This window comes from Manis pentadactyla, chromosome 3 (assembly GCF_030020395.1).
Source record: "Manis pentadactyla isolate mManPen7 chromosome 3, mManPen7.hap1, whole genome shotgun sequence".
Lineage (NCBI taxonomy): Eukaryota > Metazoa > Chordata > Mammalia > Pholidota > Manidae > Manis > Manis pentadactyla.
Window position 1 is genome coordinate 118,323,849 of NC_080021.1, and position 21,721 is coordinate 118,345,569.

The 21,721-nt window shown below is 35.1% G+C and overlaps 1 protein-coding gene across 3 annotated transcripts in view; it reads right to left on the bottom strand.

Annotated features, from left to right (window-relative positions):
- Positions 1-746: 746 nt before the first annotated feature.
- Positions 747-21,721, bottom strand: part of ITGB1 (integrin subunit beta 1) — a 47,005-nt gene continuing 26,030 nt past the window's right edge. For 2 of the 3 annotated variants that reach the window (XM_036912208.2, XM_036912211.2), the window contains 14 exons: positions 20,316-20,538; positions 18,628-18,798; positions 17,871-18,109; positions 15,638-15,793; positions 14,809-14,904; positions 14,402-14,491; positions 12,910-13,050; positions 12,539-12,738; positions 10,807-11,045; positions 10,398-10,620; positions 9,529-9,761; positions 7,676-7,842; positions 6,629-6,709; positions 747-1,941 (listed from right to left, as the gene is read on the bottom strand). In XM_036912208.2, the coding sequence (XP_036768103.1) occupies positions 6,635-6,709; positions 7,676-7,842; positions 9,529-9,761; positions 10,398-10,620; positions 10,807-11,045; positions 12,539-12,738; positions 12,910-13,050; positions 14,402-14,491; positions 14,809-14,904; positions 15,638-15,793; positions 17,871-18,109; positions 18,628-18,798; positions 20,316-20,538 (2,253 nt within the window). In that variant the 3' untranslated portion in view covers positions 747-1,941; positions 6,629-6,634. The remainder of the gene's footprint in view (positions 1,942-6,628; positions 6,710-7,675; positions 7,843-9,528; positions 9,762-10,397; positions 10,621-10,806; positions 11,046-12,538; positions 12,739-12,909; positions 13,051-14,401; positions 14,492-14,808; positions 14,905-15,637; positions 15,794-17,870; positions 18,110-18,627; positions 18,799-20,315; positions 20,539-21,721) is intronic. The other variant, XM_036912210.2, reaches the window with a different exon arrangement.

A 21,721-nucleotide genomic window follows, 5' to 3' on the forward strand; every position in this document is an offset into this window, starting at 1 on the left:
AGAAGGTAGGAAGTGGGATATGACGCTGAGTGAAATGCAGTCATAAGTGAACAAGATGATTTTTCTCATGGAGCTTACAAACTAGTTAAGAAGTATGATTCTAAACTGAAAGCAGATCTAGTCTAAGCTAGCAAGTACTTTCAAGTAGAATAAGTAAACCAGATACTGATTTATAAAAATGGGAGGGGCACTATAAATGTGAGAGGCTGGTGAAGTTGAACTTTTAACAGTTCTAGCTCCCAAATCTTTCTGATATTTGTTCTATTTTTTATGGATATATATACTTCCTAACATAAATAAACCAAAACCAAATGAAAATAAAATTTTCCTTGTCAGAAGAGTAACAATCCCCTGTCTGTATCTTAAATAAAATGATGTAATTTTCAGCTTCTAGTTAACAGGTCCAAAATGATGTTCATGAAGAGTTTATGCCACTTAATGTGGGAAATAAATCCGCTTAATATGGGAATGAAATCTATCTCCTTGAGTGAAGTGAGGGGATCGGGGAGGGAGATGAGGATTTCTCCAACATTATTTAGAGAGCCCAAAGAGAGTCTGAAAATCTACTTTATCATAACACTTTCCTTATGCCCCTCACACATCTTTTTTTTAAAGAAATATATTTTAGCTTCTTAAGTGAAATATTCATTAACCAGAAATGTTTTTGTTAACTTCTTTGATCTATAAAAATTCCATGCACACAAACTGACAAAACTTATCAATATAGAATAAAAACATCCAATTGAAATATTTTAGGCATTTTTATTTAATAAATAACTTCAGTAAACAGCATTGTAAAAAGTGAACTGTTAAAATTAAAAGGCACTTAAAACAACAATGTGACTACTATCAAACAAAACAGGCAACTTGAACAGCCAGAAGGAAATACACAGCGGTCACCATCGCATCAGCTGCAGGGAGGGCTGCTGCACAGACTGCAGGATGACTTCACATGTCAGTTAAAAAGGCAAATTTACAGCCACAACATCAGAGACAAAGTACTGATAAAAAACATCTTACCCCCAAATTGCAAACAAATACATTAAATGATTAGAAGAGTGATAAAAAGCACCAGGCTTTAAACAAAATGAGTAACATAAAATAAATTCACCCAAAGGTCCCCAATTCAGCAAATATGCAAATTAAGGCATTTATGTAAATAATGCTAAATCAAGGACTCTTTTGCAGAAAATTTCCAATACTTTTATCCAAGGCTGGAATTTATAAAGAGAAGGCATAAAAGTTACCAAGATTAAGTAACTCTTAAAATGGCACACAGGTTTTAAAGCTATGTTTTCCCTTCCTAACTCTTTTCCCATGGCCTTACTGTAGTTCAAATATTTCCAAACTATTTCACACCAGTAACTCCTAACATTCATCTTTCAGATGTCATCAGTCAGTCTACTAGGAAAGAGCAAAACAACAAATTTAAAATAATTCTAAACTAGCTAGTAGGACATATACTTTGGATTCTGTACAACTGAAACCTGATGTATCTGTAAAGCTATCAATCAGTTTTAATACATGATGAATAGAAACTCTCATCATACTCCTTAACTACCCTTTCAGTCACTCTAGAAAACTGCTTAATCTAAAGAGCTTGGTTTCAACAGTTCAGGAGGAAAAAGTCAAAAAGGCACAATGTGACCTTAGCTGACAAGGATAACCATCCTGTCTCAAGTCTTTTGTCAGTCCCTGGCATGGATCATAACATTATTTTCAAAATAATAAAAAAATTTTTAATTATACATATTGTACATTTTCAAAACCTACAGATGAGTAAAACCATGGTGGTGCGGACCCTAAAGCTACTTTACTGTGGCTACGAGGACTACTAGTTTGCACTCAGTGTGGTGACATTCGCACAGACAGTGCTCATTTTCCCTCGTACTTCGGATTGACAACAGTCGTCACGGCACTCTTATAAATAGGATTCTCACCCTAAAAGAAAGGGAGAAAAGCTGTCAGTTACTCTACTAAAATCATGTATTATTTTATAAAACAATATTGAAAGTTACTCATTTTCAGAAGTCATTTCCATTTTATCTGTCCTGATATCACACAATTTTTTAAAAGGCATTTAATGAAAGTTTAAACAAAAATGAAAAAATTAAAGCTTTGCTCTATGTCTAAAGGTGCCCCTGTGCCCCTTGAATTACTTCATTCTTGAGTCCTTCCTCCTTTGGAGGGCGGATTTAAGATCCTCCATGGCAGAGAATGTGCCACTACTCTTTTCTCCTTTGGATTTTAAATGCCTGTCTTGGAGAAGAAGTTAACTCTTTTGCCATCAACTGCCTGATCCTTAACTGTTTACTGTGCACGGAAGATGACTGATACCTAAGGGAATCCTGGGGAGGTGTTCCCCGGAGGCTGTCCTGCAATCTGGTTGAGTAAGAGAGTCTGGGGATGGCCCACCGTGTCACAGGTGGCACCGTGCTTCCACCAAGTCATCACATTGCCCAGAGTGCTTAGAATGTTAACAAAAATAATTTCCATTCTTCATGAAATGATTGTTATCCATCAATACTGTACTGGCAATACTGTACTGTATTTTTATTGCAGTGCTATAATTTAGTGAACAGTATTGCAATCAAGTCCCATAAATGACTCCAAGTCATAAACAGAGAGATCTTTCAAGATTTAAACATACTGATAGTGATGTTTTAAGCAGGAAAATAACATACAATACCATATTTATCATTTCTTACAAAATTCTCTTATGCCAAGTAATACATTTAAGTATCTGCTGTCATATTCTTTTTTCTCCTGTTCTTATAAAATGAAAGGAGGCTTGAAAGCCAAGTGAGAAATATGGCCAAATAATCCTTTACAGTGAGAACAAATCAAATCAAATAACTATTAAATGAAAACTTAAAACATTAAGTTATTTTGAAACATTGTTTAGTTTCTCACTATATAGCCATTTGGGTGATTTTTAAAAATATCTATAGAAAGCATCCAAACAGTAATTTCTGCTTTTAAATGTTATTTGCACTTCACTGCAGATTATTGGGATCTGACTTCTGTTGCCACGATTTCTGTTCTCTCAGAGGCATAGTTTGGTGGATGGCAAATGTGAAAATAAATTAAGGCACTTTGATACAGTACAAAGTATAATTATGTACATAAGATTGTAACAGTATAATAAAAGGATTGACTTTGACAAGATTAGGGGTATTTTCATAGTGAATTAAATAAAATAAAGGTAAACAAACATACACAAAGTCAAAGTGTAGGAAAAAAAATGACTCATTTTATCTAGAACTATGCATTTCAGAAGTTTTTAAGGGAGCTGTGTGAGAGTTTGAGGTGTTGGGAAGGGAAAGGAAACGAGAAGAAGACAAAGCCAAGCCACAAAAGGTCCTGCCACATACACAGACTGAACGTTACCCTGTGGATGGTAGATTACTGGAGAAAAGTATCACACAAGGCCTGGGTCTGACAGACACCAAATATACCACTATCATTTCAGCTCAGCAGCAGACAACTCAGCATGATAATATGCCTTAGCCCACTCCACAAAATACAACCTGACTCCATTTCAGAAACACTCAGGATCCCTCAGAGATAAATATTATATAAGCTACAAGATAAAAATCATACAGGATGCCATATTCTAAACTCTAATCCCAACTGGAGCTAGTATATTATTATACAGACATAGCAGACATTTCATAATGGAGACAGGAAACTGGACCCTAGCAACTACATTCTTAACAGGCTGTATAACACAAGTAAGTTACACTCTATTTCCACCCTCCCCATCTGCATGAGGCCAGCACTGACCATTCCTTCAAATATACTGGGAAAATAAATTACTGTTAAGTTTCTATAAAAAAATGCACTAAATAAATCTAATATTTAATACTTAACAAATATAAAGGTGGTATAAAATAAACAAAACAGAAAATAAAGGAAGAAAAAAACACCTAAGTTATTGATGAGTTCAATTTATATGGCAGAACTTACCTTTGGAGAAAAGTCTGCCTTTGCATATACACAAACATTTATATTTATTATTTCAAAGTCCATCCAAACAAAAGTTTAACATGCAAGGTTAGAGGTAAAATTAAACTGTGTTAGGCATCATTTTAAATGGAGGTACACTAAAATAATTCAGTTAGATTTCATTGTTCAAAGTGCAATTCTCATCCCAACAGAAAGCAAAGCCTACGGAAATTGAGAGAACAGGGTTATTTGGTTCAGAAATGAAATCTTCTCTACTCAGGTGTCCTCCTTTTGCTTGCTCTGGAATGGCTGATAATGGTGGCTAAACAATCATCTCTATATCAGACACAATGCACAACTGTGTGAGATTAGGAATCCACATTTAAATCTGCATAAGAGCAGGGAGGACAGACAATTCTTTCAATCCACTGTAACAATTGTAAAATTGATTATTTTTAAATGTACCTACACGATGGCCTTAATGCTGAAGTAATTACAGGGCCCACTCATTATCTGAAATATGTTAATGACATATGATTGATAAAACTTAGTCCCATATCACAAAGTGCTTTCTTTATAAGCCATATTTTAATTTCTTGATGCTCACCATTAATTTCTCATTTATTTCTATTTTACTTTTTCTTGAGAAAACATCGCAGAATAACCTGTAGCCATTAATTTCCCTGTATTTCACTAAAGAATAAATAAATTTTTATCAAACTTTTGCTTCTTGAACTATTCAAAATGCTTATTTTGGATGAAGTAGTAACATTTCAACCAAAAATTTAGTTTAACAATGTAAACAATGTTTCACCATCAATTACTGATAATTTCTTTCAAGGTACAATTTAATGTACAGCAAATTTTGACAGGACATATAGAAATGTATCTTGTATGAGAAGTAGCCATATGAAATTTTCAGTATTTGATTGTTTTTGACACTCCCCCAACTCCCCTGCACAAAAAAAAAAAGGGAAAGAAAGAAACAAATCCCAGCAACTCAGTTTCCTCCTAAAAATACTTTCTAGAAAGTATTAGGTGAGAAAGAGAAAAACGTGTCAGGTCTCCCACTAATATGAAATGTACCAACCCTATATGAATCTGACTGTCATCTCTGTCATTTCAAAAGTCTTAATATCTGCTTAGAAATGAAAAACCTGGCAACTAATGGTTTCTAATGTTATCAATACTTCCTGTATCTCTTAAAAATAATGAAAATATTACACATTCCTCTGTTTTAAGATCCTGTTTGTTGTTACTTGATTAAGTACACTCCTAACAGAGTAAATATAGAAAACTGCAGTGTTGGTTTCTATGTAATAGTGATTTCCCATTACAATGTTTGCCCAACACAGCAGTGTTACTCCAAGTCACAACAGGTATCAAAAAGCTGTAATTTTCTAGAAAGAGTAAGCTACTGCTTCCTAACCAGGTGAGAGAGTCTCCTGAAGATACAGCTGTTATCAGTACATTGTATGGAGAAGAACATGGACCCTGGGGCCCAACTACCAGTTAGAATCTGAACTCTCCCACTAACTAGCCATGTGAACTTGGTCAAGTTAAGCTTACCCTTCTGTGCCTTAGTTTTCTCATATGTGAAATAAAAATAAAAGTAAGGAAAGGGAAGAATTCTGATCACTGGGACAATTTGTTCTAATCATAGCCTTTTTTTAGTCAGGGAGTTTTAGGGGCTTATATGATTATTTTAAAATTTGCTTCTAGCACTTCATGAAAATTCAGATATAAAGAGGAATCCTGTTCACTATCAACAAAAAAGATAAAGTAAATTTGTCAACTAGGTGAAACATACATTCACCAAAATGGTTTACCCTGGCTTCAGGAATAGGATAAGCAAAAGTCTTACTACAACTAGGGAATTTTCTACTAAGATTTATTTAAAACTCTACTAGAACTTTTCTCTTTAAAGTTTATGTTATCTTTAAAAACAAGTTCAACATTAGATTTGACTATTAGAATCATTCAATAACATGAAAATATATACAAATATATAAAAATAAAAGGTCTCCTTGCTTTAATGGCATTTCAAATTACAATCAAGAACTAAAGAATCTCAAAATATTTCTAGAACTAATAAAACCTTATTGAAGCTGTGTATTATACAAATGTTATGCCAGGTTACATTAATTTTTCTATTTGCAATTTAGATTCACATTCACTTGCCACTATTTCACCCTAAAACTTACATATAGTAATTTGTCATATAAGGATAATACCATCTAAAGGCTTAGGACTGTAGTGAGGATTATAACTGATGGGCTGATATCATACACTGTAGCTCATTCACCAAGAACAACCACACCATACCTATATATTATTTCTGACTCCCTATTAAAGATATGAAATACTAAAGCTCCCAGAAAGTGCAGTGACTCTCTGCTGTTCTACTCACTAAGCAGAAGAGCTGGGATGTGACCTTAGATCTGTCTGGCCACATAGCAGATTCTCTTTTCACTGTAACACAGCTGCTTCGTCTTTATCATTAAGCTTATTTTGAAGCTCTTATAAATGCTAAATTAACACACAGAAATAAAAGCCATAATATAGCCATATAAATAAAGCCAGACTTAAAAAAAAAAGCTATAGTGATAAAGGACACACAGTGCAGTAAAAAAGGGTAAAAGTTCACATGCAAAGACAGAAAATGAAAGAAAATACGAACGGCAACTTAGAGACCAGCTTTACGTCCATAGTTTGGATTCTTGAAATTATTAATAGGACTCTTGTAAATCGGATTTTCTTGCTAAAGTAAAAGAAATAGTTTCTAATGATTTCATCAGAAAAAAAATTGACATGTATAGTGTTTAAACACTATAAAAGAGAATTTTTTACTATTTGACTATTTTCACACTTCTGAAATTAATTTTTTTAAAAGACTCAAGCAAATTGTTGCAAAATACAAATAACTAAAGTTCATTTATAATTTTAAAATGCCAAAGACTGCCACTGCTTTCTTGTAACAAAAGATGAGTAGATGAGAACCAACATCTGGCCAGCTCACCCTGACTGCTAGGTCAAATGCCAGCACACATTTTAAGTCACTTAACAGCTTTTAAAACTTTTTATAAAGCAGGGTTTATTGAGTTATAATTTGCAGAGAGTCAAATATACTCTTTTTAAGTACAGAGTTCCATGAATTCAGAAATGAATGAACATCCCCCCACAATCAAGAAGATTCCTCGTGTCCCTTGCCTCCCAACCCCAGCCTCTAGGAACCACTGATCACATTTCTGCCCCAAGAGTTTTTTTGCCTTTTCTACAATGTCATACAAATGGAATCATTCAATATGTATAGCCTCATGCAGTATATGCAGCCTTCTGAGTCTGGCTACTTCCCAGGTTCTTTGTTGGAAAAAGAGAGAGGGAGAAGCTCTCCACTGAATAGCTCACTACACACTAGTATTACTGAGGAGTCTATTTTACATGAGACAAAGAGCAGAAGAGCAGATTTAATAAGGATCAAAATTATTAAGTAAGGATCAAAATGTTCACAGTAACAAGAAGATACTTATACTGTTTTGTTTTATTGGGATATATTTAACATATTTCTGTTTTTACAAAATGCAAGTTCTGTGAATAATGAACTTCTGGGGGAATAAAATATTTAAAGAGGACTCTCATAAATCAGTTCTACAGTTAATAAGCAAGTCTTACAAGTATCACATTTACTTTATGAGCCACCTTACTTTTTAGATGTTTTGCAACTTACCGTGTCCCATTTGGCATTCATTTTTTCCTTTTCAAATTTGGCAAATTCCCTTCTGTCATGAATTATCATTAAAAGCTTCCAAATCAGCAGCAGTGCAAGGCCAATAAGAACAATTCCAGCAACCACACCAGCTACAATTGGAATGATGTCTGGACCAGTGGGGCACTCTGTAAAGGAAGAAGGAAAGAATGAGTATACAAGGGATTAGTAAGTGCAAAGGGTAGCCAAAATTATCCAGAGCTAGATAGTCCCTCATTAAGAAAACATAGGAATAAAAACCCAAGATAAGTGAATGTACACTATCCCAAAGGATCTATAAAAAAGATGCTAGAACTAACAAATGAGTTTACAAGACCATAGGACAACACAAGATACAACAAATATCATTATGTATTTAATTCTACATACTGGAAATTGAAATGTAAAATATATTATCCTCTACAATTGCAACAAGAATCATAAAATAGTTGTGTATAAATCTAATAAATATGTGCAAGATTTTCATGCTAAAAATTACTAAACACTGATGAAAGAAAGCAAAGAACTTAATAAACGGAGAGAGATTCCATGTTCGTGGACTGGAAGACTCAATATTGTCATCAATTCTTTTCAGTTTGACCTATAACCACAATGCAATTCCAGTCACAGTCCTGGCAGGACTTTTGTAGGTGTCAGCAGGTTAATTCTAAAATTCACAAAGAAGGCAGAAAAGTAGGGAAGTATTTTTAAAACACTTCTGGAAAAGAACAAATATGGACATTTTATATTACCAGATTTCAAGACTAGCTCTAAAGCAACAGTAATTGAGACAATGTGGTATTGGCTAAGGACAGATGCATAGATTAATGAAATAGACTAAAGACTCAAAATAGGCCCACACATATTAAGGTCTCCTGATTTTCAGCAAAGGTGGAGAAAGATCAGTCTTTCAACTAATGGTGCTGAACTACTACTGAACATTCACCTGGAAAAAAGTGAACCTTATTCTGTATACTAAGATTAACTAAAAATGGGTTATAGATCTAAATGGAAAAGAAGGAACTATAAAACACAGAAGAAAAATCCTTATGAACTTGAGTTAGGCAAAGAGTTCTTAAATACCATAGAAAAGCAAGATCCATAAAAGAAAAACTTGGTAAACTACAGTTCACCAGAATTAAAGCTTCTGGTCTTTAAAAAACACTGTTAAAAAAATGAGAAGACTGAGAGATGGTATTTGCAAAAACACGTACCTGACAATGCAAAACAGCACACAGACTTTTAAAAAAAGTTCAGCTGTTTATGAAGTTAACATGTTTACCATATGCCCCCCAAATCCGTTCCTAACATTTACACGAGAAAAATGAAAACTTGCATTCCCACAAAAACATGTACACAAATGTAGAAAATTTCAAAGATTACAAAAAAAGAGCCTAGAATCCAAGATAAAAAAATGTTTCATCTTCTGAGAAGCTGAACAAATTCACTTTTTATAATATCCTCTGACAAATTAACATTCCCAGTGTCCTGCCTAAATCAAGCTCAAATTTAAGTATCATGAGTAATGCTGTAACTCTCATCAAGTACCCAAGAGTCAGGCACTGTGTGCTAAGGGTTTTGTGCGGATTACTGCATTTATTCTGCAAACTCTTCACTCATAAAAGTTAAAGCTTGCTTTCCCTTTTCCTTATTTCTCATATAGTAAATGAAATACTACTTTAAGCTTTCAGAAATTAAAAAGGTCCTAACTTGAACCTAAAATAATCCACCTTCAGGCCATTCCTGAATTACTGGGGAAACTCCCAATAGGCCTAAGCAGCAGAATTAAGACATAAAAGAAAATGAACAAAATTTTGAAATGATCAGATTTCTACCTGGTGTCTCCACAACGTGAACAATGGCCTCATTGTTCCCATTCACGGAATATGTGAAATAAAACCAGCAATCATCAACATCCTTCTCCTTACAATGGGACAGAGGATCAACCTGGCCTGGCTGGGGTAATTTGTCCCGATTTTCAACCTTCGTAATGTTGAAATGTGAGCATTCCTGTGCACATGTGTCCTTCTTTTCTCCTTTATTGAAGGCTCTGCACTGAACACATTCTCTGTCAAAACACAGATGGTACATTTAAATAAATATTTGCTTAAAAGTTATTTCATATGCTAGACTAAAAATCTGACTAAATTAAACCAAGAGATATGAAAGAAGATTTGAATAAATGGAGTGGCCCACAACATTCCTAGATGGGAAACTAAATATAAAGACGCTATTTTCCCAAGTGAAAGAGATTATTACAGATCAAACTAAAAATCCCAAAAAAAGAAATACAATAGTAAAATAAAGTAGTAAAATAGCCCAGTCAGGTATTATAAATACATAACATAAAACCCAAGTAATTTATGTGTTGTTGGTACAATAATAATTCAAGGGGAAAAACCTTCTATTTTGCTTAGTTTAGTCAAAAGATGGTAATTAAGCAATTGGTAATGCTAATTTAACAAAGGTTATCACATAGATTCAATTCTATAGCAAATGCACACACAATAGTGGTACCACTTTCACACAACACATTTCAGCATCATGTGACAAACTCTAGCTACTGAGAAAGAATTTTTAAGATTCAAAGAGTGGGCTTCAGTGTGGCTGATACTTTCTTTACAGTACACCCCAATATCAGCACTGTGCTGGTAGGTCAGCAGACGATAAATGTCAGCTAATTTGAGCAAGCAGGAGTACTCACTTATGCTCTGCACAGACGCCAAGGCAGGTCTGACACATCTCACAGGTTGGCCCCTGAAACTTTGGGTCTGTACACTTGCAGGCACCACACTCACAGATGCCGCGGCCATTGCAGATTTGCCCGTTGATGGCCAGGCATGAGGTCGTATCCAAAGAGCAGTCACAAGCACTGCCAGTGTAGTTGGGGTTGCACTCACACACACGGCACTTGCAAACACCATTTCCTGAAATGAAAAACATCATTTCTCTTAACAATGGGAAAAATATAAAATCACAGCATGGATTTAATAGTAGAAATAAGCAACAATGTGGAACTCTTCTTTTTCTATTTATTCATCAAACAAACTCATAACATTGTTATTATATTAGATGGGTCACATCTTACAACCATTTTTAGACCCTTTGCTCACCTCCACAAATCAAGCCATTGGATCTATCGCAATTGAAATTATCACACTCGCAGAATTTGCCAGAATAAATTTCATTTGTATTATCCCTTTTCCTGCAAACACACTGTCCGCAGACACATTCCCCATTGTTACTGCAGATTTCTGAACTGTTTTCCTTCCTGCAGTAAGCATCCATATCTTCACTGCTAACTTCATCTGTGCTACATTCACAATGTCTACCAACACGTCCCTCGTTGCACCTAAAGAAAAAGTCAAAAATTTCAATCACATTAAATAAAAGTAATCTAAAAGAACAAGTCATGCTGTGAGAAAAACTGGAGGAGGAAATAAGACTATGAACAATTATCTTCCAACTACATGTGAACTATACAGCAGTGTCTTGTAGCACATGTCACAGACATGTACGAAAGTGTACATGTGCACACACGCCAGTCACTCAAGTTCACATGGAAGACATTCAAGGGCCAAGGAAAAAATCTTCTAGAAAATAACCATTTTGATCAAGATAAAAATATAATCTAGCAATGAACAAGTGAACAAAACATTTGGAAACATAGGATAAAATTGCTATTACATTTGCTATTATAAGTAAAGTATCTCTAAATTTAAAGCAATGGTCCAATTGTTCACCTAAAAAAGAACAATAAACACACCCCAAAAGTGCATTGAAGTTGAAGAAAAATATATTGAACATTTCAACTGAAAATATAACATACTGCTGAAAAATAAGTTCATCCTATGGGACCAGACTTTTCAGACACACTATATATTTTTGGAACACTGAATGCTTATAGACACTGGATACACTATAAGTCTATATCTGATAAATATATAAAAGGGAAGGAAGGCAATTTTCAAGAAATCTTTTTAAATGATATTTTACTAAGAAAGGATCCACATGACTCAGTCAGGATATGTACAACATGGAAAATAAAATATGTAACATTTTAATTGTTATTTAGAATATAAAGAGTTAATAACTGATGGCAAAACACAGTCACTTATTTTTCTCATGATTAAAAACATTTCAAAACCTAGTCATTTGAGGCTCACATTTAGATCAGGACTCTCTTCTCCTCTCAACTCTTAAGGAGAAAGCTGTATTCAGAGTATATTAAGTTTTAATTTTTAATTAAAAGTAACTACAACATGAAAATAGAATTTAAAATAATTTGATAGAGTTCTGTGAGCAAATTTTATGTTCTGAAAATAGTTTTCTTTTTCATCTTACAAAATATATTTATTTGAAAATAATTATCCCAATGAAAAACCACATGTAGTACAAAGTAAACATCCTTTATTGCCTTCTAATTCCATTTCCCAATAAAATCACCATTTTAAGTTTGACTTATTTTCCCAAAACATTTTTCTATAAAAGATATTTTATATAAGCTTATTTAGCTCTATAGAGAATAGAATTCAGATTGCTATTCTATACAAGAAAAAACCCAAATGCTACTTTAACAGTTCATTGAAAATACATACTGGATGACTATAAAAGCTTTATTGTAGAGGAGAGCACTCTTCTAAAGAAAAAAAGGCAGGGAAGAACTTTCTATAAATATCACACACAAGATCATCAAATGGATCTTGTGATGGGCAACAACGGTTGGAACAAATAATTCATCTGCTCTAAATAGAGAGATTTTCTCTGGATGTCTCAAAATGTAGCCTACCACCTCCTCAACCAACCCGCCTCTCCCTGTCCTTCTGGAGAAGATTGGAGGCTCACCTGCAAGCTCCACACTCGAAGGTCCCATTTCCCTCATGGCACCTCGGACTGCTGGGGATGCCTTCACTTTGGCACTCACACTCACAGATGAACTGAAGAATGATCTCTACCTCTTCAGTGAAGCCCAAAGGCTTAATTTTAATGGTTTCAGAATTCTTATTTGGACATTTATTTGAAGTTATGCTAATTTCGAACTGAACCTTGAAGGCAAAAAAAAAAGATTAAGTTAACAACTAACTAAGTAATTTAAAGCTGCTAAAAAATATTTCAAAAGCTACTCATTTCTTTTACTGTTTCTCAAATTATAAACCAGATTGCTTATAAACAAGCGATTTTTTTTCTTTTCCTCAGAAAATGTTTATACAACATACCTCATCTCCAATGGAAATATTGGAGCATTTTCTCCCATTTTCTCCAGTTCCATTCACTCCATTCTTGCAGTAAGATTTGTAGTTTATTGTTACTCCTTCTGGCAATTTGCTGTTTTCCAAAATGACTTCTGAGGAAAGGGACTAAAAGACAGACTATTAGACACAGAAAAGGCAAACAACACGCTACACAAAATAAGCTGAATGGACTGTTAAGAAAGCACTAATTAAATTAAACATTTGAAGCCAAATCCTGAGTTGACCAGAAAACGCAGAACCCAGAGAAACAGGCTCTAATTAATAAGGATCAATTCTTCAAAATAATGTACACAATTGGAAATAGTATTTGTGTTTTAATTACTGAGCTAAAATATTAATGATCCCACAGCACAGAGGCATGATATCAACGAGTTTATCTCCCCGTGGGCAGCCCAGCTCTTCTTTCCCTCCCACTGCCAGATAACTAGGGCCTAAGGTAAACAATCTATAGTCTGGAAACAAATCCAGTACAGCACTGGCCAAAAAATAAAACCCCAAGTAGAAAGGATTCAAGCCAGTGCCTTGCGAATACCAGACTGTCAGGACAAACACAGAAGAAAGGCTGTAGCACCAGCGATCTCTTGCTCACACCCCTGATGGACGGGAGTTAGGGGAGCATTAAAAGATTCTATAAGACAGAGAACAGTTACGGGAAAGACATCATACACGGGAATCTTTGTAAAAACCTCTCTCTCCAAAACAAGCTGTCATGAGGTAAAAATATCTAAAATTCAACCTGTCATTCATTAAGATGGAGGTGGTGTATGCAGCACATAATGGTCACCACAATATTACAAATGCCTTCAGCTTATTTATAATGATTTGCCAGTGCTTTGTAAGTATCACTAGAGATACTCTGAATTAATAAGCTAGATGAAAAAAACAATTTCTCTTTAAGTTCGATTCAATTTCATGTGTGGAGGAAAAATATCTTTTTAAAATATGTAAGTCACATATACTTACATTTGTATACATTCAGTACATGTATATACGAGTTGCGTGTATTCTATTCCTGAGAATTGAGGACTATATTCTCTGAATTACAGCAAGAGAAGAATTGGCAAAAAAGCTTTTTCAGCATAATTCATTAAAACAGACAAATCTACAAAGGATACCTTAGAGAGGCAAAAGAAGATTGAGGCAATCCTATAAATCTAAATTTAAATTGTATTTCACGATTGCCTTTCAACAATGAGACCTATTGCTTAATGACATTCAAACAGATATTTAGAAATTTTCCCCATGTGTCTTTATCGTATTTTTGCTTTGTCTAGGTTATGTAAATAACTGCTTTTGTAAGAGGATATAAAAGTTTTTCCTCTGGATATAAAGAATTTAAGTTTTACGTTGTCCTCTGGGTTTGCTAAATTGCTTATTAAGGGAGTTTACCTCCCTTTGAGCAAAGTATTCTCAAGACGATATTGCTTAAAACAGGTTTTATTAAAAATGTACTCACATTGTATGCATCAATGATCAACTGAATAACATTGCTGGAATTTGCTGATAATGTTCCTACTGCTGATTTAGGGATTAAATTTTTCAGTTCCTGCAATTCAAAGATAAAACATATAAAATACAAATACGATTCATTTGATTAATTAACATCTACTGAGATCCTAATACTTATTTTTAAATAACAGTTCCTTATACATTTCCTAAATAACTTAAGGGTCAGACTTAAAATAGAAAATGTTTTATAATATGTGATTAAAAATTAATATTAAGTGTTTCTGTAAAATCCAGTCAGTGTGCCTGACTGATGACATTTTCCCACATTTCAATTCTGACATACGATTTTGCCTTTAATGACTAAACAAAAATGGTCCAGAATTTGCTCCTTTTATCTCACACATATGTATTTACCTTGTAAACAGGCTGAAATTCTTCAGTCACTGCAAAAATCGTCTGAATGTTATTTTCACTTAGTTTCTGGACAAGGTGAGCAATAGAAGGATAATCCTAAGAAAATAAGTAGTAAAATTATGTAATTACTCCCTATCTCTTCCAGTTTCGCAATACTTCTTGAAATTAGTAATAATTATGTATACAACTGGGTTGCTTAATACAAGATCACTTGAAATAACACAAATAAATGCTCTTGAGTGGTGTGTACATGTCGCTTTCTAATCCTTTTTTATTCTTTATGTATACAAATTTCCATAATAAAAGTTTAAAAAAGATCTTTGTATATTAAATGTCAAAAAAAAGAATTTCCAGTAATTAAAGGTTGTATTATGTACCACTGAAAATGATCAAGATTCACCAAGGTTCAGATTTCTTCAGAACTTGAATAATTTGCCAATATTTACTTTAAGTAGAGGCAGGGTACCTCCTTTTAAATATCACCTATGAATAACATGAGAAGTGCTAAGATTATACAAACATTTACTTAGAAATAGTATCACAATTACTACCAAACAGTGTAACGAATAAGAGGGTACACAGCTCTGGGGTGAGGCATGGAGCAGGTGCCTGAGCGCATTCCACCTGACTGAGGCCCTGTCTAAGCAGAAGCAAGAAGCAAGCAGCCACATCTTCACAAACAGTGAGACCAGGTCTCCTACACATTAGGTTAGGGCCCATACTTACCAAAATAGCAAAACACCAAGCCTGAAAAACCCACAAGCCAGTCACCCTCAATACTGAATTTCAATAGGAGTCCTTTCAATATGAAAGGAATTTCAGCACTTACGTAATAATGGCTCATTGTGTACACGTCATTTTCCAGGTGACACTGTCCATCATTTGGCAAAACAATGCCACCAAGTTTCCCATCTCCAGCGAAGTGAAACCCAGCATCCGTGGAAAACACCAGCAGCCGTGTGACATTCCTCCAGCCAATCAATGACTTGAAAAGGATTTCAGTTTTAGAATACTACTCACAGTAATTCAACCTTATCTTTTAATCTTCATATAGGCCACTGCTATGCTTTAAACCTAATTCTGTAGCTTCTCTTTACTCTTTTCACAATGCCAATATTCTTGCTGATAAACACACAGAGCCAGCTGGATGAGGTTTCTCCACCCACAGTAACTGTATCTTGCCTGGCTGTCCATTTCTCTTAGCTCTTTTTAAAAAACTATCTTTTGAAATCAGTGTCTCTCTCCCCCACTAGAAGATAAGCAAACCCACGTGGGGCAGGGACCACACCTGATTTTGGTTATCATTATATCGGCAGCAGCTGCACTGTGCCTACACACAGTAGGTGCTTAATGAGTATTTCCTGAGCACATAAAAATGTCTCAGCCATACCTTACTTTATCCTGCTGCTGCCATCTCATTCCCATCCCTGCTGTCTTCTTCAGCATACACTTCCTTACCAGTCCTCCATGTTAGGCCTTCCTTTTTTTAACTACAGAAAAAAAGCATCTTCTCCAAAGACTTGCCTTGCTTAATTTCTACCCATTCTACATCATCAGTAATGTTTACTTGTTCATTTATTTTATTCTCCACCTTATTCAACCAAGAATTTAAAGTAGTAAAGTCCTCTTCTCTCTAAGGTAACTTTTAATAATATAGGCCTAGGTTTACTAATACATCTGTAAATATCCTCAAATGACTGTAAATCCCTTGAAGGCAGGAATTAAGTTTACTGATGTTGACAATTCAAGTTTTTGCGTCTAGAGAAGTAGGTGGAGCAGCTGCTCCCAGTCAGCACAACAAACACAGGACAGTAAGGCCTGGATGCTACGGCTCGTCTGAAGCCCACAGGCTTGCAGCACATTTACAGAGACAGCCCAGAGAACGACTTCTCCCCAGTGAGCTGCTAACAGGATCACAAATGAATTGCTGGAAAAAAAGGGGTGTCAGGCTCGGCACAGCCTGGATTAATCTTTCCTCCCCTTTAAAAGCAGAAGACTACCCTTACATTCCACTCCAAGAGAAATCAAAGCAACAAGAATATAGTAGCTAGTATTTGACTGTTTACTGGCATTTTATATGGATTACTGTATTTAGACTTAAAATAGCCATATGAGGTGTATCTATTATCATCCCTCCTTATGGAGTAAACAGCCCTTTAGAGTGCTAAGTAAACACCTAAAATCAGTGCTGATCGGCAAATCTGAAGACCATTCTCTTAACCACTATTCCATATTATCACTTTGGACATAAGCACCTTAGCAGAAATTGGTAGAAAGATAACCATTAGGAAGCAACTGGAATCAAGGTCTTCTAGGGAATTGGGGTACAATAAGGAAAAAAAGGGGGATACATGTGACAGTAGTAAGTTCTTAAGACAAACTTTATCTACCTCAAAATGTTTGCAAGTTCAGCTTCAGCTACATCATTAAAAGGTCATCTCAGAATCTTCAGCTGGTAAACGGGTCATAAATTCTAATCACTAGTCCAATGGACATGAGCTTCTACTGCCAAAAATCTTGCAATTAAAATTACAAATAGTATATCACTTCTCAAAATAAATGTTCTCAGACGGCTTACAAGGTAGGACTTCAAAAGTTTTTTTTGTTTTAATTACTAAGACATGGGGAAAGTCATCTCACACACGATGAGAAGATGGCCAGAGGAAAATGGCATTGTGTTTGAGCCCTGTTAGCTCCCGCTGATGCCTCAGATGACCTCCCTTCCACTGCTGGCACAAGCCAGAATGGCAGGACACCTGACCTCCTCTAAAAGCCTAGAATACCAGCTAACATACAGCTAACTTGCCCCACTGTTACAAATGGTGAGCATTCTGGTTTTCAAAACCCCATATAAATGAACTAGGTGCCTGGTTTAAATAGGGGCATACTGATTAAATATGCTTTTAAAAAGCACTTGTAGTTGGAGGGAATTTGAGTGATTAAATTCTGTACTTCTTTGGGATAATCAGGTATGATAAGTAAGGTAGTTTTCTTTAACTGAGAGTAAAATCACACTTAAAAGTTCACATCACTATCGCTTTGTAGGAAATGAAGGCACTTACTCCACAAACCGCAACTTGCATGATTGCATCAAAACCACCTTCTGGAGAATCCAAATTTCCAGATATACGCTGTTTACCAACAAGTTCATTAAAAACTTCCCCTTTATCAGTTAGACTGAGCACATTTTTGTAGCTAAATGGGCTGGTGCAGTTCTGTTCACTTGTGCAGGGGTTCCTGAGCTTAGCTGGCGTTGTACTAATGTATGGCATCACAGTTTTCTCCACAAATGAGCCAAAGCCTGTAAAGGAGACATGCAGAGACAGGGGTGGATAGATGGAGGGACAGAGGAAGGGAGGGGGGACAGGTGGATAAACCTGAATCAAAAACAATCAAGTATGTTACCACTGTTCTTGTTTTTATAAAAAATAAGGTTTTAATAGTAAGACTTGGAAAGGAGATGATTACTATTACGAAAAATCCAGTCTGAAGGGAGTTTAGGCCTTACAGACAAGTAAAGGCATATGAATTAGTAATGAAATAGAATCTAATATAGAGTGTTTATAAATAAACCAACAAATGAATGAATTCCTGTGAAAACAAGCATGCATTTCATTAACTATGTGGCATATCCTGTGTCAAATACCATGGTAGTATAAAGTAACAGAGAAACAAAGGAGGCAGAAAGATTAATAGGTATGTGACAGGAATACCAGTTCCCTCTCAGAAAGAAAAGACTAAAAACTGGCTTATTTATCTCACAAGTATGTGGCCAAGACTTATACAAATGAGAATTGTTAATTTTCTCAATATTCCTACCAATTCGGAAGTCTGAGGTAATCCTCCTCATTTCATTCATCAGATCTGTTCCCAGACTTTTTACATTCTCCAAGTCATCTTTCATCGAGTAAGAGAGGTCCATAAGGTAATAGAGATCAATAGGATAGTCTTCTGCTCTCTTGAATTTTAATGTAAATGTCTGTGGCTCTCCTAATTAAATGGATTAGAAAATGAAATCAGCCCGCAGCAATCCAATCCAATGCAAATGCAAAAAACCAAACAAACTGTATTTACAAAGTGAATGCTGTAAAATGAAATTTATCAGTGCCACAATTTTGACAAAAACCTGGGAATTCCATAGGTAACAAATTGTGTGTAAACTCAATTTCATTCAACTGTAAACACTTAAAATGCCAGGCCCTGGGGATGAAAAATGAAAGAGACAACAATCCACAGTCGGCAAGACAAACAGTCAATTTATAATTGTGACACATGGAAATAGATGGAGCAACATCGATTAGACTGGCTGCATAAGACAGGTGCACATAAGCACCACTGACTGTTGAGAGACTGCAATTGAAGACTGCTCTTTAATGGGATGCCACCACATGCAAATGAATCATAATAATCTGATTTCTACTTTAGAAAACTTGGCAAAAAGTCTTCAATATGAACACTAGAGACTTGTTAGGAAACTAAAGTAATAATCTAAAAGGGAGACAATGAAGATCTGAACTGAAACAATGGGGAGAGGAGAGACACACAGAGGTGCTGGGTATGATTCACCTAGGAAACAGGAAACAGAAGGGGTGGATGAAACAGCCAGTGGTTAACTTGCAGATTTTCTCCATATGGATTTCTAGTAGGCAGGTGGGGAAATGGGTTTGGAGCTTAAGAGAAAAGCCTGAGCAAACAAATGGTTTTAAAGCTATGAGGGGAAAACCGATTAGGTGGACTGCAAAAAGGAAGAAAGAAACACAAAAAGGAGAATGGAAAGCAAGGTTAACATATAAGAAGAAAAACTGGGGAGTGATGTAAAAGCCAAGATGACAGCATTTCAAGGAGTTTGAAGGCATCACTTGGTACAGACAGGTTAAAAGAAAAAGAAAAAAGGAAAAGGCTGTAACACAGGTCCACTGGGCATGGTGGCTCAGGGGCTGGCAACTCTGGACAGCCATGCTGATTTGGAAGCAGAGGCCTGAAGGCACCAGGGTGAAGATGGACAGGAGGGAAGGTCATGCAACAGCAGTGCAGCCATTCTTTTGGGAGAAAGGGGGATGGCAAGTGGAAGGAAGAGGAGGGCTCTCAGGGATTTTTCTGCTTTTGCTTTTTTTTCTTAGATGCAGGACTAACACAGACTCATTAAAACCTTAGCATTTTAACAATTCTCAACAAATACAAAGGAAAAAATAGGTTGAAGTGTCATCTTTATTTTATATAATTATACTAGAGGATGGACACTTTTGTTTTTAAAACCTATGAAATCTAATACTTTCTGAATCTTTAACAGAATTTACTTTGGACATTAAGCAACATTTATTATTATATCAAGTATATGCGTCTTACAGATACTATGTCTGCAAGAAACCTTCTAAAATTTGACATATTCCCCATTCCTGAGTGATAGTCCACATGGGAAATGAATCCTCAGCAGGAACAGGTAAGAGGCTCATAAGAAGCTGTCAGGAAGCTCAGGCAGCGCAGGTATATTCACAGGACTCCTGTACCTGATCGTAACTGCAGTACCAATTGCTGCGGCTGGATCTGGGTGATGTCTTCTGGTTGGAGCTTCTCTGCCGTCCCTTTGCTACGGTTAGTTACGTTTTTATTTTTCTTTATATCTTTGGAGCCTCTGGGATTTTCTATGTCATCTGGATGACAACCCTTCTTTTTTAAGGCTTCTAAATCATCACATCGGGCAGAAGTAGGCATTCCTTCTTGTAAAAATGTCTAAGTGACATACAAAATACAGGTAAAATTAAAAAGCATAATGGTCAAAACTTTTATGTAATTGTAGTTGCAAATATGCAATTAAATTGCAAAAATCTAATTGCAAAACTCAACCGACACATCTAATGTACTTCATTTATGGCTTTTAAATAAAATGTTCCCCTCATCCAAATCGTATGTGTTCTTGTTTAAAAATAAGCAAGATTGTTCCCTAGAAATACTTTCATTTACTATAAAGTTTCTAGTAATTTATTACTTTAGTAATAAATAGAACAGACCTTAATGTACATTTTAACTGTCCCACCTTCAAATTCAGAGTATCTAATCAAATCCCTTCAGTGAAATCACTTATTCAGCATGATTAACATCCACTAATAATGTATACACCCAAATATTGAACATTTTTTTTCCAGAATTTCCCTTAAAAAGTCCTTGAAAGTCTCTCATAATTATGTAGCATTTTCCATCACAATACTCTGAACAACTCTATGTTTAGGGAAAACATATTAGCCTAAAAGCATCTCAATTAATGATGCTTTTTTTAAAAAGGAGACTAAAAAATTCAGCAGAGATTTCAAAAATTCCTGGAGGTTTAAAAAAACTTCAAGTACTAGCCATTGTTATAAATAGCCTTTTAAAATTATTTTAAAAATACAGTAAGTGATGATATGATAAGGGACATTTTATATTTCCACAGGGTAAATAAAAAAAAAATTAAATTAAAAAGGTCCTAATTGTATGTAAATGGTTCTTGTGGCTGTGGTAAATTTCCAGTAGTATGCTATATTAATTTGGACATTACTATGGAAATGAATGTGCTATACCTCAAAACAACTTAGATGGAAATGAAAATTTTATCAGATGACTCTTGCTAAGGAATACTTTAGTGAGAGTAAAAACACTGCTGTTAAAATGCACATAAAGATTTTAAGTAAGTTTTTCATGAAACAGAGGGTGGGGGGAAAGCAATGATATTTATGTGTGTACATCATTTAAAAATGTGTACATATAACTAAATCAATAATTGTAATAGACATTTGCGTATTTCACATATACCCCTAAAAATTTTATATTTAGTTGGCTAAAAATCTTTTTTTTCTTTTTAATCTTTACATTGGGAAAATGGGGGAATGACTTTTATTTGGGGTCACTTTGTTCAATTTTCTGTGGTACCTTTTATTAT